We start from the raw sequence: 25,862 nt of genomic DNA on the forward strand, positions 1-25,862 counted from the left end.
CCCTCCACAGTACAAGTTTTAATTTGCACTAGAATAAAGTGTTTATTTCCTTAAAGATTTAACAGAGGCTTTGGATGAAGATGCAGACCCCACAAAATCTGCACTGTCTGCAGTTGCAACTTTGGCAGCTGCATGGCCCCAGTTACATCAGGGTATGTGTGGGTTTCACTTCTTGTTTTGTTACTGTTCTTTTTTTGCTCTGTATTTTAAAGCACATTTTTTTAAATATTTATATACATTTAAATGTCTATATAAAATAACTGTTCATTCTTGTCAACTGTAGGCTGCAATTTGAAAAACTTGGATCTTGATAGCTGCACTCTTTCTGAGATTCTCAGACTTCACATTCTAGCGTCAGGCGCTGATGTAACATCAGCCAATGCAAAATACCGTTACCAGAAACGAGGAGGGTTTGATGCTACTGATGATGCTTGCATGGAGCTGAGATTAAGTAATCCTGGTCTCTTGAAGAAACTTTCAAGTACCTCAGTGTATGATTTATTGCCAGGTAATAAAAGATAATAAATGTTCGAGATTATTAGATTGCTCATCAAGCGATCGGTTTTCTAACTGCTTCAGATCAATAACGGTCAATCTCATTACTTCTGAGTAGCTTTCTTAAATCCTTAGTTTTTCTTGCAGAAGGGGATCTCTCTGGGAGAAGCACGTGTGTGTTTGATTCAGACCCTGCTTCTTATTGCTGTTCTGGTTTGGGTCTTTCGTTTGTTATTTGGAAATAGAGAAAAAATTACTATCTGCTGTTCCTTCATCTCCATTTTGAAAATAATACTGCATTGTAGTTCTTCTTTCGGTGCTAAAAGTTAATAAATTAAAAATAAAGGCTCACAGCTCTGAGCAAAGCAGATACTTCAGGAAATGCCTCTTTGCAGGTGCATCTGGCATCCTACAGATGTTTGACTGTTCACTTTTTCTCTGAGAACCAATCTTCAGTCTAGAGTGTGTAAGAGTAAGGCTTATTTATCGGTTGTATAACGAAATATAAACATGGGTTTGAATTCTATTAGGAGAAAAGATGAAGATCCTTCATGCCCTCTGTGGGAAACTTCTGACCCTCGTCTCCACTCGAGATTTCATTGAGGACTCCGTTGATGTGTTACGACAGGCAAAACAGGAGTTCAGAGAATTAAAGGCAGAACAGCATCGCAAAGAACGAGAGGCAGCAGCAGCAAGGTAAATCTAGGATATGGAAAGCTAAATTTTGTTGCTACAAATTAGATTAATTCCTTGATTACAAAAGGCATACGAGAAACAGTAGTAGTATTTGTGTTTCATACCGGTTTCTTGAGACCCTAGGCAGGAGTGAAACTTCATTGTGCTTAGCATTGTGCTTTCCCATGTCACTGTTATTTTTAGATGATCCTGTAGTATAAAAGAAAAAAAGATGTGGCCAGATCAGATACTAGATTAATTGCAACTGTTTTTCTATGTTGTTCTTACTATTAGGATACGTAAGAGGAAAGAAGAAAGGTTAAAAGAACAAGAGTTAAAAATGAAAGAGAAACAAGAAAAGCTGAAGGAAGAGGAGCAAAGAAATCCTGCTGTAGAAGTATCTGTTGGGTATGATACATGGCATTACGGTGATACATATGATATAGCACTTTGCAGTTAGGTGGCCAGGCCTTACCTGTGTGTAGTTTTCATTGACTTGATTATATACAAAGGTGTATTTTTAGTATATAGCCCTTAATGTTGATTTTATTTTTCTTCATAGTGTTCTAGAATTGCTTTAGGAAAGCGATTTTATTTTTAAAATCATCTCTTATTATACTCGTAATTCTACTGAAAGAATTTTTACCTACTAACAAGAGAAACTTGCAAAGTCTAACTTTTTTTGCATTACTTTTTGTCATGCATTGATTTCATATCTATGAATGTTTTCATAATAAACCATTCTAGTTCATTTTCCAATTTTAGGAATTGGTCTGATTTGAGCTAGGTAATACTGACCTCACATAACATTTTATGAATGAAATTTAATAGCATTTTCTTAAAAAAAAAATGCTGTGCTATCCCAAGTGATTTCCATAAACCCAAGGATTTTTGTTCTATTAATAAAACTGTATGGTTTCAGGTGGTAAGATTCATGCATATGCAGCTGTATGTGATTCCAGAAAAAAAAAGCAAAGTATATATACAACACTATATCTTTACCTGCTTGAGGAAGGGAGTTAGTTAAATAAGTCTGCTTGCAAAAGGTGAGCATGAGCCAAAGACAGATTTGTGCTATGTTTTTGAAACTGTAATTGAGGAAAAATAATAAAATAAATGTTATCCTGTAATAGTTATGTGTAGTTCTGTAGGTTTTTAATTATATTTGCTAGATGAGGGAAAAATGTGTAACAAGCATTTTATAAAACGATATAGATTTTGATGAGGAAATGTTTTAGTCATGAAAAAAAATCAGGTCAGTAGAACTACACTAAGATGTTTCCAAAAAGGATCTGATTAGAATAATGCTCTTCAAATGAAAGACTGAATACCAAAGAGCAGCTTTTACTCTTTAATATGGAACTTTCTATTTATAGTTCAGTGGGTTTCTTCTGGGTTTTAATATATACTGGACTTAAATTTCATTTTTAAAAAGCATTATAGGTCTTTTACTAGCTTAAGTACTTCTAAGAGGAAAATACTGTTTGTGTTGAGGATGCTGTATCCAATTTTTTTCCATTCAGCTTTTAATATATGGATGGTCAGTTAGTCATCTTTTGTTTGTTTTCTTGTGTCAGGGAGGAGGAACGGGAAGACCTTGATACTAGTACAGAGAGCAAAGAGATTGAACGTAAAGAACAAGACATGGACACAGTGACAGAGGATGAAGAAGAGCTGGGACCAAACAAAAAACGAGGAAGAGGTAATTCTATAATGTATTTGTTCATGTGTGTACATGTATGCACATGCATTTCTTGGGGTTTATAGTAAGTTTTTATAAAGTATCAATCTTTCCTGTAATTTTTTTCAAAGGAAAAGAAGAAAAAAACCCCCAAAACCCTCAAACAACAAACCACCACATCCAAACATGACCATAATGGGCTATTAAGTGCATTGAGCTGGCCTGATGTAGTTCTAGCGGCCAGCTGTATGTTCTTTCACACTTCTGTTTCTTCTTATCTTCCATACTTGCTGCCTGGATTCCTCTTTTGTCTAAAAAAAATCCAGGCTGTTGCTTGACAAAGCATTGCAATTATGTGTACTGCACTGGGAGAGAGTGAGTGAGCGAGTTGTAGGAGTCCCACTCAATAGGATATGATGTGGTTTTGATTCTTTATTATTATTTGATTCTTATTATTGAAAACAACAGGCGTTTTCAAAGAAAATGTTACATTGAGTGGTTGGGTTTAGTTTGCCTTTGTTAATGAAGCAGCATGTTTTTTGTACAAAAATGCAATCAGACTCATCCCCAGGTTTGATTTCCTCAGTACTGTGCTAGTACTGTGCTAGTACTGTGCTAGTACTGTGCTAGTGCTGCACCACCACACTGTGGTGCAGTAAATGGCACAGCCTGCTATTTGTAATTAAACACAGATATCAGCAAAGGAGGATGAATTATCGATGGCGTTGGGTTGCTAGCTCATCTGTGTCTCTGTCCCGTGAAGGCTTTGTGCTGGTGTCTGTGACAGTGAAAGTCCTGGATGATTGTGGACTTAAGGTTGCCAACTTGTACAGTTCCTAACAGTACCTGTCATAGAAGTTCTCAGTCATTGAGTAATACTGGTTTGCATGTTTACTGCAGCTTTATGATGGCGAAACAATGAGTTTTTAAACAGAATTTCAAGTTTCTTAAACGCCCACATCTGAGACATTGTGCCTGGAGTCATTTAGGTGTAGTGTTAGGGGATATGGTGTAGGGGAGAACTTTGTAGAGTGGGGTTGGTGGTTGGACTCGATGATCCCAAGGGTCTTTTCCAACCTAAATGATTCTATGAGGGTAAACAAGTGTTATCTCATTCCTATAACTGGAGAAACTGAAAGTCACGATGGAAATCAGTAGAAATGGAGTACTGACAGCATCTTTCACCGTTGCATGTGTTAATTAGAAGATGTACTTTCCTAGATGACTATCGGGACCTGATTCTTTGGTGAACTAAGATGTGAACTGGAGTATTTTCAGCTGGTACACATTGAGGGGAAAAAAGAGTAGTATATATATTTAAAAAAAAAAAAAACGGATAAAGAAAGGTAATTGAGTTAGCAATAAAAGCTCTTACATAGGGATTCTGGTTTTGCTTGAGGTTTTGAGGGGTTTAAGCTGATAATTTTTAGTATGATAAATGAAGTCCAAAACATAGTTTGTATTCAATAATGAAATTGCTAGACTTTCACTCTATCATGGTAAGATACTTTTATAACACGCTTTTAAGTTCTTAAAATTTTGGTTCTTTTTTTGTATTGTTCAAAATGACAATGTCAGTAACTGAGCCTTGTACTTTCACTTTGCAGAAGCTAGATCACTAAAGATAGCTTCCTCTCTATTGAGGGTACGTGGTTAATCGCTTGACTTTTTCATTAATAAAACTACTATTGTTTCTTGGCTGAACTGGTGGTCCTTGACAGTGTAAGTTTAGCTAGTCAGAAAGGGACAGAACCAAAACCCAGCCTTTACTAGAGTTTTTGCTTAAAGAAGGAATTTATAAGCGTGTTGCTATCGTTCTTCTTCCTTTAACTTGTAGGAAGGAGAGGGCAAAATGGATATAAAGAATTTACAAGACAAGAAGAGGCCGCTTGTGAAAAGAGTGAACCTCTTACTGCTGAAGACGAAGAAGCTTTAAAGCAGGAGCAACAAAAGAAAGAGAAGGAACTCTTAGAAAAGATTCAGAATGCAACAGCCTGCACAAATATCACCCCATTAGGTCGTGACCGTCTGTATCGACGCTACTGGATTTTCCCCTCTGTTCCTGGCTTGTTTATAGAAGAGGACTATTCTGGTCTCACAGAAGACATGTTGTTGCCTCGAACCTCTTCCTTTCAGAATAATGTACAGTCTTGCACAAACGAACCTCAGGTATTCAGTAAAACTGGAGAGTCTTTGAAATCCTCTGAATCTACCTCCAATATTGACCAAGATTCACACACCAGTGTTGTCGTAGAGGTGCCAAGGCCAGTATATAAACCAAACCGTTGGTGCTTTTACAATTCTCGGGAACAACTGGACCAACTCCTAGAGGCTCTCAATTCCCGAGGACATAGGGAGAGTGCCTTAAAAGAAACTCTTTTACAAGAGAAAAGCAGAATATATGAACAGCTAAGCAGTTTTCCTGTGGAAAAATTCCATATTCCAGGTAAATGAAAGGTTCCTGATCTTAATTTGCTTCTACAGCTGTAACTTCTATATAATATTCTAGAAACTTCTAATTCACGTTTAACGGTACGGTAATTCCTAAGAAATAAGAATTCTTCTTATGCATTTTTTCCCTCTATGGGAAAACAGGTTTGGTCTTTTCCTTGCTTTTTTATGTTTGGGTGGTTTTTGTGTGATGGATCTTTGTAGTGTTTTTTCAGTGTTTTATGCTAAAAAAAGCAATAATTTTTCTGTTCTCTCACTGCGTAGTAAAAATGGGATTGGCTTGTAAACAAACATCTTCAGGAAGTAATTTGAGCTTTGGGAAAAGATTAATGGGGGAGTAAAGATTAATATCTGCTAAAGGGAAATCATAGTATTGATCATCTGATGTCCTCATTTCCAGTATGGTGAAAGGAGACACAAGATATGACACTGGAGACAGAAACATCGCAAAGGGAGGCAATTACTATTACCTTTTTTTGTTGAGGAGAACATGCTCTTTCATAACATTATAGTGCATGAAATTATTCAAAAGCCTTTACTGGCCTGTTGTGAACAAGGGGACAGTAGCACATTGCAGGGTCATACTAAAACCTTTGGCAGGGGGGAAAAATAGTGTAGCTGTGTTGGTTGTTATGTGGTTTAACGTCAGTGCAGTGGATTCTGTGATGTTATTCTTTTCTCTTTTTTTTTTCCTTTTCTTCTTTTGGCAGACACACATCTGCAGACCAGTATTGTTTTTATGGATTTCAAAGTACAGGAGTGTAGTTAAAACCATCCTAGACGTACTTTTTTCCCCCTTTTTCTTAAAGCCAAATATTTGCAGTAATACCATGGCAAGGTACTAACTCCAATCTCTGATAAAATTCTGCGTACGCGAGCTTGTAGCTGGCTCGTTTGTGATATGTTGGTGGGTGGAGGATGTTACCAAAATGAATCTCTCTAGAGTAATGCGTAAGAAATTCCATTTTGTTTCAAATTATGCCAAATTACTGTGAGGATTTCAAGTTATCTATATTGGGGCAAGGGAGAATTATTCATGGCAGAGCTGAGTTCTGCTTTACCGGAGTGGGTATGCCAGGACATGCCTTGAACATGTCAGATACTACTAAATCCATAACCAGTCTGCCATCTCTTTCGGTGGAAACTAGCACACCACAGAGTTTCTGCATAGTAATGAAGCTTTATTTGGAGGCCTGATGGCTCTACTTGTGGATTTTGCTGAGAAAATATCTGTCATTTTTCTGGTATGTTTGTGTGTGTGGTTCCTTATTTTCCTAGTTGCTCCTTTATCTGTATTTTGTGTGGTGTTTTCTGCCCTGAAGCAACTTGATTTCCCCAATCATAGGTTTTTCTTTTCTTTCTGTGTTAGAATTGTAGCAAAACATTGGTTTATTTTTATTTTTTTTTTTTTTAAAAAAAGGCACCTTTGAACTTCACTTTAAAATTCAAATGCAGTGGTCCAATACCAATGCTGCTGCCTCTGTGTGGTAAGCGTGTGAAGTGGCCATGAGTGGCTGTACTTTGGGGAGGAGCTTTACAGCTGCTGCCCTATTGCCTTCACTCAAATGACTTGCAGGACAAGTGAGAACTCCTCCCTGATTCTCTTGTGCTGTACACTGCCCTTCTCTCTTTCACAATTCCCACTCAAAAGAGCATGGAAAAAAAAATTGACATCTGCTATTACTTGATTTTATTCCAGTATCCATTAACTTTTCCCCATCAATTATTTGTAAGTCAATTGTTGCTATTTCACTTTTGCTCAAGGAAAAAGAAAAAAAAAAAAACAACAACATTTCACTTCTGCTTTTTCCTTTAAATCAAAAAGGATGTTTCTGACATCCAGACATCAGAGTATGCTAGTACATCTTTTGAGAATATTTGCATAGTTACTTTCAGTTACAGGGAATTGGTTCTGCAATTGAGAGCATCTTAGAAATTCATCCTGTACTTCCCTAACAGCAGCTTTATGGTAATTTTTTTATTAAATACATCTAAGTTCTTGCATACACCTCCTCATCACTGCACTTGTAGGATTTAAGGTAAATGCTGTGAACAGAAACGTTTGCCACCTATGTAGACTTATGAGCACTAATTTAGGATCTGGGCATGGTTTCAGGTCTTTCCTATGGCTTTTGAGCTTTTGCATGAATTGTCAGGTTTTTTATGAAGACGCTTTTGCCTGATAGCCCATCATCAGCTTTTCCCTTCTTTTTCATAAATTATCTATTTTTCCCCTTTAATTAGAGGACGCAGTCAGTCTAGTCTGCGCCTCTGTCAACTTTACTTTATCTGTTTGTTTTGTTTTAAAGTTAACTTTTTAAAAGGGGTTATGTCTTGTTCAGTCAGTTTTTGTGGCTTGTCAGTTGCACATGCTTCTTTTAAATGTTGCCATGATAAAGATCCATGCAAGAAGGAAAGCTGAGGAGTTCTCCTGTAAAGGAAGGGCCATCAGATATGAAAAATATTAGAAATATGACTTTATTCTTTCTCTTTCCTTTTTTCCCCCTTGCATTTATAGCAGAGAGTTGTTGATTATCTTCCACTTTAGAAAGCGTTTTAAGACAAAAGAATGACAAGAATGACTTTTAGATTGACAAGAATTTTTCATCCTGTGTGTTGGGATGAGCAGATGCTAATCTATAGGTCTTCCTTTAAACGTATACTCGACTTGGCTGGATCACATGCCTTAGTTGGCATGGAGATGTTGGTATTGACAACAGGAAGGAGTTTTGAACCTGGGTGCTTAATTTGATCTGCCCTGTACTGCTTTTGTTCTCTCCACCACCAGCTACTTTAAGGAACAAAGTTCACTAACAAGAAGTTACTTGGTATTCTTGCAGACAAACCTCAAAGTGACATCAGACCTCCTTCAGGACGGACAAGGATGCAGAATGCCCATGATGGATCTCACATATCTGCAGAGAAGCAGCTTGAACTGAGACTTAGAGACTTTCTTTTGGATATTGAAGACAGGATCTACCAAGGAACGTTGGGGGCTATTAAGGTATTTGTGAGTTGTAGAATACCTAGGTACGCGGTGGTGCCGTCGAGTCTGTAGCTTAAATGAGAGCTCTTGCATGCTGTGGGGTTTATTGACAGTATAATTAAATTAGGTGTAGACAGTAATTAGCACTAAAAGTTTGCAGCCTTTGATTCTTTGGAAACTTCAAATTTGTATGTTTGCTTTAGGTTACAGACAGACAGTCTTGGAGAGCGGCCTTAGAACATGGGCGGTATGAGTTTCTGAATGATGAAAATAAAGAAAATGGTATAATTAAAACTGTGAATGAAGAATCTGAAGAAATGGAAACTGATGATCAAGATAAGTTTATTGTGAAAGACAGGTAAGAGCCATGGTTTAAATAATTGCTCTTCCCTGTGAGTTTTATAGCAGTGCTCTGGGTTTTTTTAAACTTCAGATTGTTTTTACCCTCAACTTCTTTGGAATTGTATTTTTTTAAGACTTGAGTTATAAAATGTGAGATTTTTGCATTGGTTTATATTTTCTAAATGACACTGTTCTATTACCATATAAGATTAAGACACCAGTTTTTACAACTACTATTCAGATATTACACTGCTCAAAGTGAACATTAATTATCAAATAAGGAATATGTGAATTCATTTTAAAATCATTTAAAATGCAGAGAAAAATTAATCAGGCAATTTCTGTTTTGTTTGCCAGAAGAAAAAGAAACACAACCCAAAACACAAAGCAAACAAAAAAAACCCCAACCACTTTGTAGAAAGAGGAGTGTTGAAAAGGGAAAATGGTAATAATAACAAATTACTGGTTGAACTGGCAGTAGAACCATCAGTGCAACACGCCATGTTCTGGATTAACCTCTGGTGCTGTAGATATATAGATGCAGAGATATAATCTTGTAATTTCATGAATGATGATCCTTCTGTAGAGCAACCTGCAACATAGTAAAAGAGAGGAAACCTCAAGTCATAGTGTTGCAACTGTAAAAGTGTTTTGTTGTTTTTTGTTTGTTTTTTAAACAAACATTTGAGACCTGGGACTCTACACTAAATCAGTGTTTGTTGTAAATCGAACTATAAAAACTGTGAAGATTTAGAAATATTTAATTCTCAGAAATTACATACTTTTCAAAATATCTGCCTTAATTTACTTAATACGTGTAAAATTGTATGTTTTGATAGGATGTGGATGTTGAATTATTGCAGGAAAAAAGATTCATTGAAGGTGACAACTGTACTAACATACTGCTTCCTTATGTATGAGGTTTTCTGCAATTAGACTTTTATTTTATGAAACCTGTATTTCTGGGTGGACTCTTGAATGCTGTGTTGGATAAAGGAATTTAAAATTTAAAGTTCTTTAAGGTTTTTCCCTTTTTATTTCAGTTTGCTGAATTAGTATTTTCATTCTAGACTGCCCTTTGGATCTGAGTTCTCTAGTTGCATGCAAAATAGATAGGGTCATCCTTCTTTATATTAATGACACAATTTACAGACATTTGTTTCCTGAAAACCACAACACAGAAATATTCCACTCTTTTAATTAAGAAGCTAAAATTTATGCCTCCAGTTACCTTGGGCACTTGCTCCATTGCTAACTCTCAATTCAACTGCAGAAGCTTGTTGCTTCATTTTTTTTCCATTTGATACTGACTCTGTCAAAGTTTCTGAATAAAATCTACTCTAATAAAGTCTTGCATATTAAAACAGAGACTATGGGATTCTGAAATCATGTGACAGACTGCTTTTGATGCTGGGCTTTTTATGCACCTCGGAGCGAGTGACATCTCATTAAGACCTTGGAGTTTGACTAGTGAAATGTAAATAACTATGCAGCTTTTTTTCTGTTTGCTTTCAGGCTCTTGAAATGTGTGTGACTGCAAAATATAATGAACAGCTTTTAAGTGTGAAAAAAGAACAGGGGCAACCAGAAGCATTGCTCATTCAACAGAATAAAGCAGAATCCAGACAGTCTTAATTAGTTATTTTTTTTTTTTTATAAACCCCAAGTAGAAATGGTATTTTATTTTCCTTAGTGTGAGTTGCTCTCCTCGGCTATACTTATGTTTGTGGTTCAGGAAGACTAACCACACTTTGAAATGATTACTTAGTCTTTGGTCAAAGAAGGCTGTTTTATTGGAAACCAACCCTGCCTTTTTTTTTCCTTAGTAATTTCATTGAAATTTGTCATCCACATTTCTTGAAATTTAGATAACTTTGTTACCTAAAGATGACTTACCTAGATTAACTAGACTAATAAAGCAAACTTGAGAACCAGGATAACTAATCACACCAGTGCAGTATCTGTTAATGTTCATAGCCCATGTATGTAAATGAAGTGAAAATAAAAATCTACTGTGGATACAGACCTGTACAAATATCTATGCTGTTAAATTCAAAGTATGTTAAAAAAAAGATAATTTAATACATTTCTATTCTAGACTTGTTGGGTTAAAAACTGAAGCTCCAAGTGCTGCATCAACAAGTACGAGTACTCCTCAGCCAGTTAATAATGTGGTCCACTACTTGGCATCTGCACTGCTTCAGATAGAGCAAGGAATTGAGCGAAGGTTTCTTAAAGCACCTCTTGGTAAGCTTTCAAAATTGAAACTGTATGTCTCTAATTTTATGCAAGATTTTGTAACAACAAAAGATGCACCAAAGATGCACCACCCCATGTCCCCCACACCCCCCCAAAAAAAAAAATCAACAAAAAAACCCACCCCACCCCAGACCCGCTGGCTTCTTTTGTACCTAGATGCTTTAGAGGCTGTGTTGGGGAAAAGAACAAATAACTAACCTATTCCTATGTACCATTGTAAAATTAAAAAACGTTAGATTGTCAGTTTACAAGACCATAGCTCATGAGGAAATATTAATATTTTTCTTATTATTCTGCATGTCCTGGATTACATGTATTAATTAAGTAAGAGCATCTTTTACTCTTAAATACATGCCTATTTAACCTGAATCATTTCAGTGATCTTTTTTATGTGGCCCTACAATTATACTGAGGCATTGGGAGACAAATTGTGCCCGTAGGCAGAATGAGTGAGCTTTCTGAGGGAATGCTCTGTAATTCAGAATTGCTGTTGAGGCCAGTGTATCATGCAGCTATACCATGAGTTTCTTCTGTGGTTTTTTTAGTTTGTAAAAATGTATCTCCTTTTTATACTGTTTCTGTGAAAGCAATATAGGCCTGGTTTATCTGGATCACCTTGTTCAGCAGTAAAAGTATATTTACAGTAAAACGAGTAAAGACTTACATTGCAAATTTTTCAGATCTTCGGGTTTTGGGTTTATGCTGTAAAACTTGGAAATAAAAGGTTGCAAGAAAAATTTAAACCGAAGCATGATCCTAGCTTGACTTTAACACCTATTCCTGCCTTGAATTCCTACGATGAGCTCTAGGGGTGAGAGGGAGGATCCAAAGTGCATAAAGTCGCTTTGTTTTTCAGTGATCCCTTAGGTCTGGATTCCTTAGGATCCTTTTGCAATTCAAAACTGGGGTTTTGACTTGGAGAAGTGTGTAAAGGTGGCTCATCCTTCCCGAGGCGGCTGTTGTGGCCAGGTGTCCCTTTGGGATGCCGCAGGGAGGATGAGCTGCACTCTGTGCTTGGCCAGGCTGCTTTACTTCTCACCTGCAGGCCTGCAGCGTGGTTACCAGCACAGCACATACCGGGGGTCCTCCAGGGCACCAACTGCTGCGCATCCTGTTAAATTTATACTCTCCTCTGTTAACAACAGCGTACAAAATCCTTAGGCTCTGACAGATTTTGCTGCACTAGTTTAAGATGAAAATGCAGGTTTTGGTGTATTAACACTAGACGTTAGCGCCCTGTGGCACAGTTGACCTAAAACTGTTTCTGCATCTCGACTGCTCCTGCGTGGAGTCTGGTGTCTGGATATCGGTTGCCAGTAAAGATGAGTTTCAGCTAGATTTGTGCCAGAGACTCTGACATGCAAGCATGGGTTCCCTTCCACAAGCTTTCGTTATCAGTGTGATGACCTCTAGAAGAGGGAAACGCAGCAAATGACTGAGATGAAAGGGGAGAGCATAGGCGTGGTTTAAACCACAGCTGTTTAAAAGCTTTACTTGGCTAAGTGTTTGGTCAACTCAAGTATGTCTGCCCTTTCCAAGCCAGGCATGATATGGCTTATTTCCTGCTATATGACTAGACTTACGGCATGTGCGTGGGACAGTTAATTGACAGTACACCTAGCATTTGTTGTATTTACTCTGCATGTGCAGGCTGTAAATACATTGTGCAGTATATGCCTCCATTTCTAAATTCTCTGAGGGTATTTTGGCAACAGCAACTTGCTTACAGCTAGAAGTTTACCACAGTGTGCCCCTGTGGGGAAAACCATGGCTATTAGTAGCTTATGGCCATAGATTGGGCATCCTGAGTTAGACGAAAAAGGACTAAAAGAAGAAAAGCGTCCCTGGAGTACTGGAGATCAAGTCTTGTAGCAATCCTCCTGCGTCTTTTTTTCAGTGGTCCCAACTCTGCCGTAATCTCATGACGGTTCATGTTTTTGCCTGACCTTTTGAATGATGGTGGGGTTTCTTGTTTGTTTTTAACTTGGGAATCCTGTTTTCCTTTAGATGCTTTATACTGTGTGATGAAGAAAGTATATAGGGAAAGCAATCTTACGTGATTTGCATGTCTTAAATCTTGTATGTTCATTTACCATACTGTGCCTGTGCATCTCTTCTGCTGTGAAAAATGTAATGCGTGTGAGGGAGCAGGAAGGATCCCAGGTCTCCTCTGCTCTGGCTTACTGCCCTAACCATTAAGCAACAGCGTCAGGTTCCCTCTTCCTCGCTTTTCCTTTGGTGCCAAGCCTCTCATGTTCTCAGTTGTGTAATGGGCTGCTTTTAGCAGGAGATGAGTCTGAATGAAGGTGAGATTTTATTTCTGTCACTAGAGAGCTCTTGGAGGAGCTGTGGTGGTGTTGAGTGGCTCTGTAGTAAAGAAAGCTGAAAACACACACCTGTTTGCTGCTGAATTTTCTGACCACCAGGCAGTTAGTTACATGAAAGGTGCTCTGATTTGGGAACTTCTGGACTTGCCCAGGAGGTGCAACTGCAAAGTGTCAAGGAAATCTGGGTGTTTGAAAGGCATCTGGCAAACTTAGGCACTTCAGAGGTCAAGCAGCAGTTCCTGATGCAGCCTTTTCTGGATATAACTCTTCAGTGTTTCAGACATGTTTAAAAATCCAAGAGTGTAAAATTTGCATAATTTCATGTTCAGCTTAAGCTCCCCAGTTGGAAACAATGTCTTTGCATGCTACCACAGCAAGTTCTTAGTTTGCAACTTGCATATGTAAACAGGCAAAGAAAAGTTATCTACTTGGCTTGACAAGGAGGTGTTAGCAGGGTTACTAAACCTTTTAATGACAAGCGGACACTGCTGCTTTCTTGGGGACTGCCTTGTGCTCAAAACTGTGATGCCTTCTTTTTTTTGACCCCTCTAGAAAGTGGTCAACGGTACTCTGATGATAGAAATTAGCTTTTAGTTTGCAGCCACTAGGTTTTGGTTTGTGGGATTTTTGTTTTCCTGTCCTTATGTAGATCATTGTGTCTGTACACTCATTTTTTTTTTCTAACAGGAGGGTTGTTTTTATAGTTGTTCCAACTGTTTAATGGAACCATCCCCTAGACAAAATGCCTGCATATCTGTTTCTAATGTTAGGCCTGACAAACCCTACTTGTTAGGCTGACTTAATTGCCACTGAAGTAAAAACATGGGAAGTGAAGCAAGTGCTAGGAGTTCTGTTTTGGTAGCAGTACAGGGGAACACTTTTGGTAAAAAGAGTACCCCTGCATTTCTGCTTTAAACCAAACTGAACGTGCTTTGTCTGTGTCATTATTTCAGTTGTTGCCTTCACTGTGGAGTTTCTTTTCCCTCTCCACCCGCCGTTCACTGTTCTCTGTTCCTATTAGGGAATGGAGCCATACTTAACAATTTTTAGTTTTCACTCTCTTTACAGCTTCTAGTACTAAAGACAGTGCAGGGAAATTCACCGCAGTCACTGGCAAGTTTATGCCGGTGGCCTCCAGGGTGCAGAGCAGACAAAGGGACCCAGCACAGCAATAAAAGGACCAGCTGCTCCTCTGTGCTCTGTTTTTGTTCTGAGGCTCTATCGGGCTGCCAGGAGCCTCGCTGGTGATTCTGATAAGTTTAGAGTTGTGGTGCATACCAAATATTCAAGTAGAAGAGTAAGAAAAGGCTGACACAGAAGATAGCAGTGCAAACGGAGATCTAGAAACCCCAGAAACAGCACCCTCTGCCTTGCAGAGCTGCTAGATGGCCGCTAATCTTCTGTTGTCTGGTGATTAAAAGTGACATGACTTGTATGCATTTCTTAATTATGAATTGTGCTTTAGAAATCCTTTCATTAGACATTAGCTATGAAAATTTGGGTTTTCTGCCTTCAGTCCAGCCCGAGGTAGTGTTTGGGGAGATCACAAAAAGAGGAGTGCAGCTTGCAGTACATGTTTTTCCTGCAAAAATTCTGAGTTAAGATGTAAAAAAGCTTTTTGGTTTTTTTTTTTTTTTTTTTTTTTTGTAATAGCTGTTTGAGGGAAACTCTGAAGTGCTACTTCCCGGATAACAAATATGTTTGAGGGGGAAGAAATGCAAGCAATGTTTATTGTGGATTTTGCTTCTTTTTTAGTATAAATTAGTTTTCCTTACATCTCAAAATACTTTGCAGTGAAGAAGGTCTCATCACACTCCTATTACATAGATGTGAAAGTTAAGCTATAAAATTATGAAGTGATTTTGTTGCCCTGGGGTTCAGTGAGGCAGCCACAAAAAAAAAAATCCCTGCCTTCTGCATTACTGCAGGACTTCACTCATTAAGCATCCTTCAGATTTCCATACGAAAGGTTGGATTATAATTCATGGGGGCACCTTTGTGACTGATACAGGGAACCGTTTACCTCCTTTTTAACTTGTGCCATGTACTTCTTGTGGGACAAAAAAAAAATACAGCTTTTTCGCTCCTTTTTGCTTGTCTTTGTTCCATTCCTTTCTTTCTAGACTTTGATTATTTTTGTTTCCTCTATTCCCAAATGTGTTCCCTTTTCTCTTTATAATTGTTCTCCTCATAATAGCATTAGACATCTTCCAGCAGTGAACTGGGATAGGATTAGTATATATGCATGCTTTTTTTTCTCATGCTTTCGTTACTTCCCTGTGGAGTTTCGTGAGCAGAGGCAGCGAAGGTCGAACTGGTCTTTTTTTTTCTTTTTTACTGAAGAAGAATTTTTATTTACTCTTCAGAGAAGGCAGTCAAGGAAGACACCTTGCATTTGGAGCAGGTGAGGTTTACTATGGCTCTTACTTAAACCAGGAGAGACTCTGACTTCCTGGGAGAGTAACTTCATCATTTTAAAACTCAAGAACACTCCTGCACAAAAATAACATAAGTATGTTGTTTCACATGGACATACGAGCTGTTCTCCTGGTCCTTGAGGACTGTGCCCATAAATTGGCTACAGTTTTGAGATGTTAGGAGGTTTGTGGTAGCATAGAGCAGGGAAGTTGTTTGCTGCAACAGAAACCTGCCATCAGTGGGCTGCTCCTATAGACATTTGTACCAGAGATGGACAGAAAGGTAAGGGGGGGTAGGTTTAAGAGCTTTCAGTTTAAGCCTTCTGTTTGTAGTGGGAGTTCAAATAAATCCTGGGATGTGCAATTTGTCCATGCACATTATAATCTTAACCCTTCCCTGCCTACCTGTTTCCATGTGCATATGTTGGGAACTGCTGTTCTAGTTACATTTTTAGACTACAAAGGTATGGATTATAAAAAAATAATTAAAAGAGTAACCTGCCATGCTTCAAAAAGGTATTTGGAATAACTTTATGAATTTAATGTTAGGTAATACAGAAGATGATAAAAGGAACCACTGGGGGGCTAAAAAGAGGAAGAGAGTGGAAGACAAGACTAGTCAGAGAGATGGTAAATTTTAAATGTTACTTGTATTGCTAAGAATTAGAAAGTATTGAATATTTTATTAGGTTTTCCTTTTTTTTTAAACTTTAATAATTTTATAGCCAGTTCCTTACGTTGAAGGAATTGCAGTATTGAAGCTAAAGGTTTAACCATGAGTAGTAAAACAAATACAGCTCAAAGATTTTATTCCCCTCCCACCCACCTTTAAATAATTAATTTTTAATTTATTTTTTTTAAACTTTTCTGCAACTAGAGATAAAGAACTGTCTTTTCTTTTTATCACTTTGGGACAGAAATCTGCATGTTCACATAATCCTGCCTCCCTCCCCCCCTTCCTTTTAATGCCCCCATCTTTTTTTTTTTTAAACTTTGCAGCATTGTGCAACTGCATATCCTTTCTAGAAATACTGAAATGGAAAACCCTTCCCTGAACTCAATTAGCTATTGATAGATGAGTGCATAGATCTGTCAAACAACTTCATTTGCATTGTAGCGAGGCTTGGAGGGCTTAGCTGACAGAGGGGTATCCCACTGCGCAATGTAGAGCTGCTCAGACACAAAGGGAGAGGCTGTTTCTCCCTCCAAGTTAACAATATAAATGAGAAAGATGATGGATGGAAGAAAAAAGTGTTATTCTTATTTTACAAATTGGGATCTGAAACAGTGGGTGTCATTTGGCATGTTTCTTTCTGCAGCAGGTCGTGGTCAGTAATTCCTATTTCTATATTGCAACTGCAGTTTTGCTGTGCAAAAATGTGTTGTTGTCGTGTGATGAACTATATTGGAGAACCAATTTAGGCTAAAAATAACCACCAAAAAAAAGTAATAATGCTCAAGCTGCCATTGTCAGCAAAAGAAATGCTTGCCAAACTATATATATGCTTAAGATAAAGTATCTTTGCCAAAGTTATAGTAGAAATTGGCAGTAGAACTGAAGGCAGTCTCACGTTAGTCTAGTGTCCTGACAAGTGGCTGTAATTCTCTTCTTACTGAATTTAAAAAAAATACATTGAGAGATATGCTGCAGTGCTGTGGAAAGGACCTTGTCTGCTACCCTTAGTGGGACTGAACTTGAGACAGGAAACCTAAGGACGAAGTAATAGGAAATGTTAGGAAGTCCTGATTTATATTTGCAGTTCAGGAGTGGCTATATTTTATTTATGAAGCTGTGTTGCCTGTTTATCCTTTGCCTTCTCCCATCACTTCCCTTGTGCTGGTTGCTGCTCATGCAAATGTATGCAAGATTAGGCAAATCCTGGCAGCCAGTTGATGAGAAGGCAGAAAGGCCTTGCCAGGAGAGCAATTAGTCTCATTTTTATTCTTTCGTTATATTTGTAATTAGATATTTTCTCTTCCTATTCCTGAGGAGAAATCATTTGGCAGGCAGGTGGATCATAGGCCATTCCTGTGCCCACTGTGACTAGTGCAGCAGGCAAGGTGGCATTTTATAGTGGAGTGCATCATTAATCAGCTGGAGATCACACAGTAATAACCCGACTGTCACTTTTAGAAGGAAAATCTGTGGCTATCTAGTCAAAAGTAGTGCTATATTGTCACTTCCTCTCCTTAAACCTTATTGCTTTAAAATGCAAGAAATCCCTTTCAGCGTTCATATTCTGCTCAGCAGCAGCAGTGCAGGGTGTCATTTGTACCTTCTCCTTTCTCTGCCTCCTCAAACAGCCCATTTGCTGCTGTAATTCCCAGATGCTCATTCCCGTTCAGTACTGCCCCCCTCAGTATTTTGTGTCTGTATTTCTGTGGCCTGGATCGCAAACCAAACCTGTTTGAAAATACATTATAATTTCTCACCCTGTCCCCCGCACTGTTTTTTTTCTCTAACAATTAGCATCCCGGGTCTTACTTGGTTTGCCACTAGGTGTGTACCACAGACTCACGTGTGCTACATTGCTTACAAAATATCAAGAAAACAGTTCTGTTTGAACCAGACCAGTCAGCCAGTCTGGTTCTTCTGAAGGCAGAGTGCAGGGCAGGGATAAAGGCACTGAGGCATGGGGAGAGGGCTGAAAGATGGTCTGATAGACTGTAGAGGGGCAGGGGCAAGTGCAGGTGAGAAGAGCCCTTTAAGCTGTTATTTTTGCCAGTAAAGTCTCTTTTAATGCCAGGTACTTTGTTTAAATGTGAGTATTTTGGGATTTCAGAATGTACGTGCAAGGGAAAATAAACTGGGAGTGTGTTGTGTGTTTGGTTTTACTTTTTAATCTTAAGTAATCTTCATTTTATACTTTATAAATTGAAGCAAATTGTTAGGTTTCTAGATTGACATCTGAGTAAGACTTTTATGTCTTACTCATGTCCTATGTATATGCAAGTTCTAAGTTACATTGGTATTGAAGAGTAAAATTGTACAGCCTCAGTAGCGTGAAAACTAAGGAGGAAATATTCAAGTATTGAAGACATGAGACAAAGGCTATAATATTACCCCAGTTTACTACTGCTGTCTGTTTGAAAGTTGGAGCCTTACCTCATAGTCTGAAATAACCTCAACGTTTGAAAAAGAAGTTTCATCATTCTGCTTTTTCTTTTTCTTTCTTTTTTTTTTTTTTTATAAATCCCCTCCTTAAATGGAAGATGCCAGTGATGGTGGACGATCCTATAAAACAGTTTTGGATCGCTGGAGAGAGTCGCTTCTTTCTTCTACCAGCTTGTCCCAAGTCTTCCTTCATCTGTCTACGTTGGATCGAAGTGTGATCTGGTCAAAGTCCATCCTCAATGCTCGCTGTAAAGTGTGTCGAAAGAAGGGCGATGCAGAAAGCATGGTGCTGTGTGATGGCTGTGATCGAGGCTATCATACTTACTGTATCAGGCCCAAGCTGAAGGTATCTAAGGAAAAAGAAGTGTTTCCTTTTCACACAAAACTTGAGTAGCTCTTACGACTTCATTGCACATTACTAATGCTGGTTGGTTTGTTTTTTTTCCCCCCCCTTTCTGTTCCTAGGTCATTCCTGAAGGAGACTGGTTTTGTCCAGAGTGCCGACCAAAACAGCGCTCTAGACGCCTCTCCTCCAGACAGAGACCTTCTGTGGAAAGTGACGAAGAGACTGCTGAACAACTAGGAGAAGGGGAAGAAGAGGCAAACTACGATGAAATGGGACAAAGTGAGGAAGAGCATTATGAAGAAGAGCAAGATGAGGAGGATGAATCTCAAGAAGAAGAAGAGATAAGGTAAACAGACATATCTTAAAGTGGCTTCCTACTGAAATATCATCTTGATTATTAGGTATAACAATTGTTCACATAAACACGTATCTTGAAAATCCTGTCTAAAAAAGATATTTATTTAAAAAAAAAAAAATCACAGCTTGTTATGAATTTCATGCTTGCTGATGGGTTTAATACTAACAAAAATTAGGTCCACTGGACTTAGACTCACTTTTCAGGATGAAAATTCCAGCCTTGGATGTGTGGGTGAGAGATGGCCATCAGAGTTGCAGAATTAGAAAACTGAGGGAAAAGAGAGGAATGGAATTTTGGGATAAGTAAACATAATTGTTCACTTTTTGTAGCCCATCAAAGCAAGGAAGACCCCAGGTCAAGTTTCCATTAAAAATGAGAGCAGCCAAACTCAACAACCCATTCTCAAGTCGGAACAGCCAACGTCAGGCAAGATACGCTTCTCGGAGTCAGCAAAACACACCTAAGCAAACTGAATCTTCATCTAAAGTTACCAGAAGGGGTTTAAGAAAGATAAAATCCGCCCCTCCGTCAGGGACAAAGCCTTCTTTAAGACTTAATAGCCGGACCACTCGTCAGAGCCAAAGTTCACTACAAGCAGATGTATTCGTGGAATTACTCGGTCCTCGAAGAAGACGAAGAGGAAGAAAGAGTGCTGATAACGCACTGGAAAACAGCCCTTCCAATTCTCTCGGATTTAGAATTGTTGATACTGCAGACTCGAATGAACGGCTGAGGAAGTATCCAGTTTCTGCATCAAAGCTTTCTCTTCCTGTTACTGAACCCAAGAGAAGAGGCAGGAAACGACAATCCACAGGTTAGAAAAATGTGTTTGTCCAGAACGAAAACCACATTCTGTTCCTTGCTGAAATATTTGTGTGGTAATGCAAGGAGACTAGAAATGGTGGTTGAAGGCATTTTTACCACTTCCAACAAGACGGTTCCCTTCTTTTGCAATCACTGAAGTGAACCTTAAAAAAAAAATTTCAGTCATCTAAAGAACAAATACTTTATTTTCCAAGGAGACTTACCATATCCATACCTGACGTTTCATATTTGCACACAATATGGAGCAATTGCTAATAAGTGGATGGAAAATGGGAAAGTGATATTTATGCCTTAACCCATGCAAATGTTTACCTATAGCTTTTATGGTTTTGTTTTATTAAAGAGTTCAACAGTGAAGAACGTAGATGTAGGCAAGGTAGTGAAACTGGGAATATATATGCACAACAAGAAACTTCTGCTAGAAGAAGAATGTCATCTATCTGGTATAGAGCTGACAGTGTCCTTTCTTGCTAAGCTAATACCAAGTATTTGGTGTCAAGGAGATACTCGGAAAGCTACAATAACCTTTTAAAAACAAAAAAGGACCCAGTGTGAGACTGAAGAGTGTAAAAGAGCTTACGCTCCAGTGTGGCAGCCTTGTGTTCTGCACCTTTTCTGTCCTTCACCACTGGGAGTTTCTGGGCTTATCCTCTAACCACCCTGCTGACTACTCTTGAAAGCAGATAAAACCACTCTGAATAGAGGTTTTGTGGAGGTAAAAGTTATGAGCAGGCAGCTTATTCTGTTTTTCTCTAACAGGGCTTTTCTTTAAGTGTTTAACAAATTGTTTTAAAATTGAAATCGGTGGAAAAAATCCTTTGCAAAATTAATGTGATGAAGGAGAATGGAGGAACTCAGCTAAGTCCTGGTACTTAGTGTTTTGTACGGCAAGAGAGACGTTTAGTGGTTAATAGCAAGACTGTAGTATAGTTAATACCTGAAGCCAAACAGCATGAGTTGTGCCCTGAAACTAAAGTTTTAGTACCCCAAAATAATGGTGTTTCATTTTTTCTTTTTTTTCTTAATATTTTACTTGTCAGGATTTTATTTTTATTTGGTGAGGTGTTGTGTTGGTTTTTTTTTTTCCAGAATCGTCTCCTCAAACCTCACTGAACAGGAGAAGTTCAGGACGTCAAGGGGGAGTCCATGAACTCTCAGCTTTTGAACAACTCGTAGTGGAGCTGGTACGACATGATGACAGCTGGCCTTTCATGAAACTGGTTTCCAAAATCCAGGTAACTGATAGAACTGTAAAGGGAATGATAATGGTTCGGAACCCTGTTTGCTGCCGATAAAATTCAAGATTTTATAGCATTGCCCAAACAGGGGGATGCAGCTAAGCAATGCAATTCAGGAGAACCCTTGCATTTCAGCTCAAATATTTGGTGCCAGAAATAACTTTTACCATTGACACATTATTGGGAAAATTTTAAATATGCTTGCCATCAAGCATTTAAAAATGTGAAATGCTTTAATTTGGGGGGTGGGGGGGAACCAAAAAAACAAAACCAAAACAACTAGGGCACCGGACTGCTAAAGTTAAGCTTAGGGTTATTAATTAATTAGTTGAATTAATCTTCAATTTATGCAAGGGTATTTTGAGGACAGACCTGCAATAAAATAACAAGGTAGGAGCAACTTCACTCTGATGATAACTATAATGCAGTAAAAAGGTTATTTCTTAGCTTATTTCTTAATTTAATTACCCTCTTATTTAGATTTTAAAATACCTGATGGTAAAGTAGGCACCCAAATCAAGCGCTGCTTTAGAGGTTTGTATTGTAATAAAGATTCCCGAATTCCTGGTTCTCTGCAGGCTGCACTGGCTGCTTAGTCGTAAGGTGCCGCTGGAACTGTCCTACCCTAACAAAGCGCCTGTCCTCTCCAAGCCCCCCGCAGCAAATCTGCGCAGACGTTCTTGCAGGATCTAGAGCTCGGTGTTTAAGCGCTCTATTAAAATCGATGGTGATAGCTGTTAAATGAAGACTTGAAACTCTAAGGTGTCACAGGTAGCTGGAAGGATTTATGTGGACAAAAGAATGATGTACAAACATGAATGAAAGATGTAAGTGCAGAGGAGGAGAAGGAAAGGAATTTTGAAGGGAACAGAGACTAGTGTCTGCATCCTAGAGTACAGGAATTACACTGGAAAGTGCAAGAATCTGGTGAATGCAAGGAAGCTTCTTAGGGAGGGATGGAGAATTCAACTTAATTTTGATCCTGAAAAGAAACTGCTAGAATTCAGTGTGTTCCGGTTTGCCTGCATCAGTCACTATGGGATAGTCTCTGTATATCAAAAAATAAAATTCATACTCGAGTAACCCCAGATTTTCTTCATCGTGATAGAAATTTTGGTTTAAACTTTTTGCTGTCTTTAAGACAATGCAGATAATACACTGATCAGTGTACAGTAAGCCAGAAAGAGAAAATTACCTTTCTTTTTATGTAAACACCACTCCTAAAGGGAAAGGAATGAAAAATGTGTCAATCTAATTCTATTTCTCTACTAATTCTTTCTCTAGGTTCGTTTGCAGGTTTTACTTGATAGAGTAAAGTTACAGGCCGTAACCAAGAACTTGGTTTTAAAACATACATGATGGTGCATGCGGGTATCTTTTCTTGTAGAAAAGGTCAAATTTGGATCAGATATTTTTTTCTTTCGCCCCCGTGCCCTGCTTTGTGAGTGAAACAGAATCACCCTAAGCTTGGTGCTTACCTGGAATTCAAAATCTGTGACCCTTAAGGGTCAGGCAGTCCTTTTCCTCCCTTTGCTTTATCACATGAACAGCCACTCAGAAGCGTGTTTATCGCTGGTACTTGCGTGCTGCGTCCTGCTGGCTACAGAACACTTCGCTGTCTTCTCTTCAGCACAGCTAAATGGAATCGCAGGATTTCACTTCTTGTGCAAGACTGCGAGACGATGAATGGTAGTGGAGTAAAAATGGTCATTACTCATGATTAAGGAGCTTTTAATATTGGAATACGTCACAGGAAAATGAAAAGTTTTAAAATCTTGGAAATAATTCTTGGGCTTGACAGATGGGAATAGCTGGAACGCCGTAATGCTTATTTGCTCGTGCAATTTTCTTATAGTTGTTCACAGTGTATTTAGGATTACATTTATTCACTGAATTGCTGGCTACTTTAATGATACAAAAAAAGTAAAAGCAATATCTGAAAACTAATATTCAGTTCAGGAAATGGAGGTGGCTGCTTGGGACTCCTCTGTTTGTTTAAAAATAAGACCAAAATGCTTTCTGCTAATGCATGATTTGCTTGACTTTTTTTCTTTTTTTTTTTTTCAGTTTTATCTGTGAATCATTCTTATTTTTTTTTCTTTTAAAGGTACCAGACTACTATGATATCATCAAAAAACCTATTGCCTTAAATATAATCCGTGAAAAAGTGAATAAATGTGAATATAAGTTAGCATGTAAGTATTATTTATTGAAAAAGGTGATGAACCCTGTTTGCTCTTTAAAATAAATTCTTGTCCTAAAATAGAGCTGTGTCAGAGGACTGGAAAGCTGAAATTGTGTTTGGTTGGGGGTTTTGTGGTGTGTTTTGTTCTCTTTCTTTAAAAAGAGCATTCACTAATAATTTATAAATAAGATTTGTTGAACATAGTTGTTTTACTACCAAAATACATGGCATATGGATAGATAAGAAATGAGCAGCTAGGAAACTGTTGGTAATTTCTCAAGCTTTTGATGTTGGTGAGTGACTGATGAAATATTTAGAAAAGGCGCTGTTGTTACTGCTTGATTTGTAGTTCCTTTATTGATAATCAGAGAAACGTAAGAATGTTTGCATGGCACTTTGCTAACATAACGATAGAAACTTGACACATACGTAAAGACACTTTTGTGTGGCAACTCTGTGTAGGATCACTGCACTGATTCAGCAGTGCCGTGCTGCCTTATCACGCTGCTCTCTGATGACTTGAGACACGCTAAATTAATTAATTTACTTCTTATTTGCCAGCGGAATTCATTGAAGACATTGAGCTGATGTTTTCAAACTGCTTTGAATACAACCCTCGTAACACAAGTGAAGCAAAAGCTGGAACTAGACTTCAAGCTTTCTTCCACATTCAGGCTCAAAAGCTTGGACTTCCGATCACATCTGGTAATGTGGACCACGCCGCTCCCGCGGCAAAGAAGTCACGAATCTAACCTCTGCCTTCCAAAGGATTTTTTGAGGGAATCTGTTATGTTCATTAAAATGAAATGTTAAATCACGCAGTCGTCATACCTGTATAAAGCAATAACAACTGTTTTAACCACCTTGAAGTGTGGCCTGCACTATATTCTCAATGTAATATTAAGCACTCAGGAGAACGTAGGAAAGATTACCTTTGCTACAGTTTTATTCAGTGTCTAATAATTTTGATAGATGTACTGGATACAGTACTGGTTTACAGAGGTTTTGTACATTTTTTAATACATTCATGTGTCCAAATATCTTCCAGAAGTACATTGTTTTGTCCTGCACCAAATGACCTTGTTTCATCCTCTAGATTTTGTAGGAGCTGTGGTATTGAGGGCTTTATCAACTCAAATAAAATCTGCTGTAGCACAGTTGAAGAAACTGTGTGTATGTTTAGAACTTGTTGGAGTGAATCTTCTCAACACTACACATGAATGAGTACAACTGCATATCTTTTAAGTACTGTACCAGTGCTGGCTGGAGGTATTCAGTCTGAGTTTATTAAGTAGATATTTATTTAGCATTCAAAGTAATTTGTGAATTTGTTTTGTATTTATAAAATTTGTACTTGGGGATTAAAAAAAAAAAGGGGGGGGAGGGAGAGTTCCATAACTTTTTAAATTCTTTTTTCTGGTCGTTCTTTTTTGTTTGTTTGTTTATTCCCCTCTAACTTGATGATCAATCAATAAATACCTTCCCGTGTCCCTGGCAGTTCTTCTAGCAATGAGTAAATTTACAGGACTGTACTATAAGTTTCTACGTACAACTTTGGAAGTGTACAAATAAAATGACACATTTTTCAAAGTATTTTGAGCTTGTGGCATTTCCTTTGAGTTACACCGCTACCCCATCTTCCCCATTAACTTACTAGGGCAAGTTGCTGGAGAGAACACAACAGAACTGGGTTCCAATGGGAGTACACCAACCGGCTTTTTCGGCAGCCACAATCAGCGGGATACCTGGTCTCTCAGTGATGCAAACATTCGTCAGTATGTCAGATGTACGTGTGTAAGTTGTATGGTTCGTTAATTAGGATTGTTATTCTAACAGTGTAAAACCTCATAGCTTTGTTTAGCTGACCAGCAGCTTCTTTAAACTGTACTTACTATCCTTGATAGTTTTACTTCCAGTATTAATTTAAATTTATTAAACTCAGTTAGAGTTGATAACTTAAAACCCTTTTAAAACCAGTTTTGCACGCCTGGAGGTACGCCATGGTCTGAGAAAACAGTGTGGAGCAGAAGTTTGGAGGTGGGAGTGAGGAAGGTGTGAAAAACAAACATGAGTTTTGCTGCTGCAGCGGCTTTTCTCAGTGTTTGTGCTGCCGTACGTTGTATCATGAGGACCTGTACGTGCCGCGGACCCGAAGAATTACT

At 38.3% G+C, this 25,862-nt stretch overlaps 1 protein-coding gene across 3 annotated transcripts in view; it reads left to right on the forward strand.

The window, feature by feature from the left end:
- Positions 1-25,299, forward strand: part of BAZ1A (bromodomain adjacent to zinc finger domain 1A) — a 63,931-nt gene extending 38,632 nt beyond the window's left edge. For 2 of the 3 annotated variants that reach the window (XM_063332378.1, XM_063332377.1), the window contains exons 13-27: positions 57-152; positions 284-508; positions 1,026-1,191; positions 1,465-1,578; positions 2,748-2,872; positions 4,689-5,297; positions 8,143-8,306; positions 8,492-8,646; positions 10,729-10,877; positions 18,847-19,094; positions 19,214-19,440; positions 19,782-20,266; positions 21,367-21,512; positions 23,623-23,710; positions 24,262-25,299. In XM_063332378.1, coding sequence (XP_063188448.1) covers positions 57-152; positions 284-508; positions 1,026-1,191; positions 1,465-1,578; positions 2,748-2,872; positions 4,689-5,297; positions 8,143-8,306; positions 8,492-8,646; positions 10,729-10,877; positions 18,847-19,094; positions 19,214-19,440; positions 19,782-20,266; positions 21,367-21,512; positions 23,623-23,710; positions 24,262-24,452 — 3,188 coding nt within the window. In that variant the 3' untranslated portion in view covers positions 24,453-25,299. The remainder of the gene's footprint in view (positions 1-56; positions 153-283; positions 509-1,025; positions 1,192-1,464; positions 1,579-2,747; positions 2,873-4,688; positions 5,298-8,142; positions 8,307-8,491; positions 8,647-10,728; positions 10,878-18,846; positions 19,095-19,213; positions 19,441-19,781; positions 20,267-21,366; positions 21,513-23,622; positions 23,711-24,261) is intronic. The other variant, XM_063332379.1, reaches the window with a different exon arrangement.
- Positions 25,300-25,862: the final 563 nt, after the last annotated feature.

Source organism: Chroicocephalus ridibundus, chromosome 4 (genome assembly GCF_963924245.1).
Source record: "Chroicocephalus ridibundus chromosome 4, bChrRid1.1, whole genome shotgun sequence".
Lineage (NCBI taxonomy): Eukaryota > Metazoa > Chordata > Aves > Charadriiformes > Laridae > Chroicocephalus > Chroicocephalus ridibundus.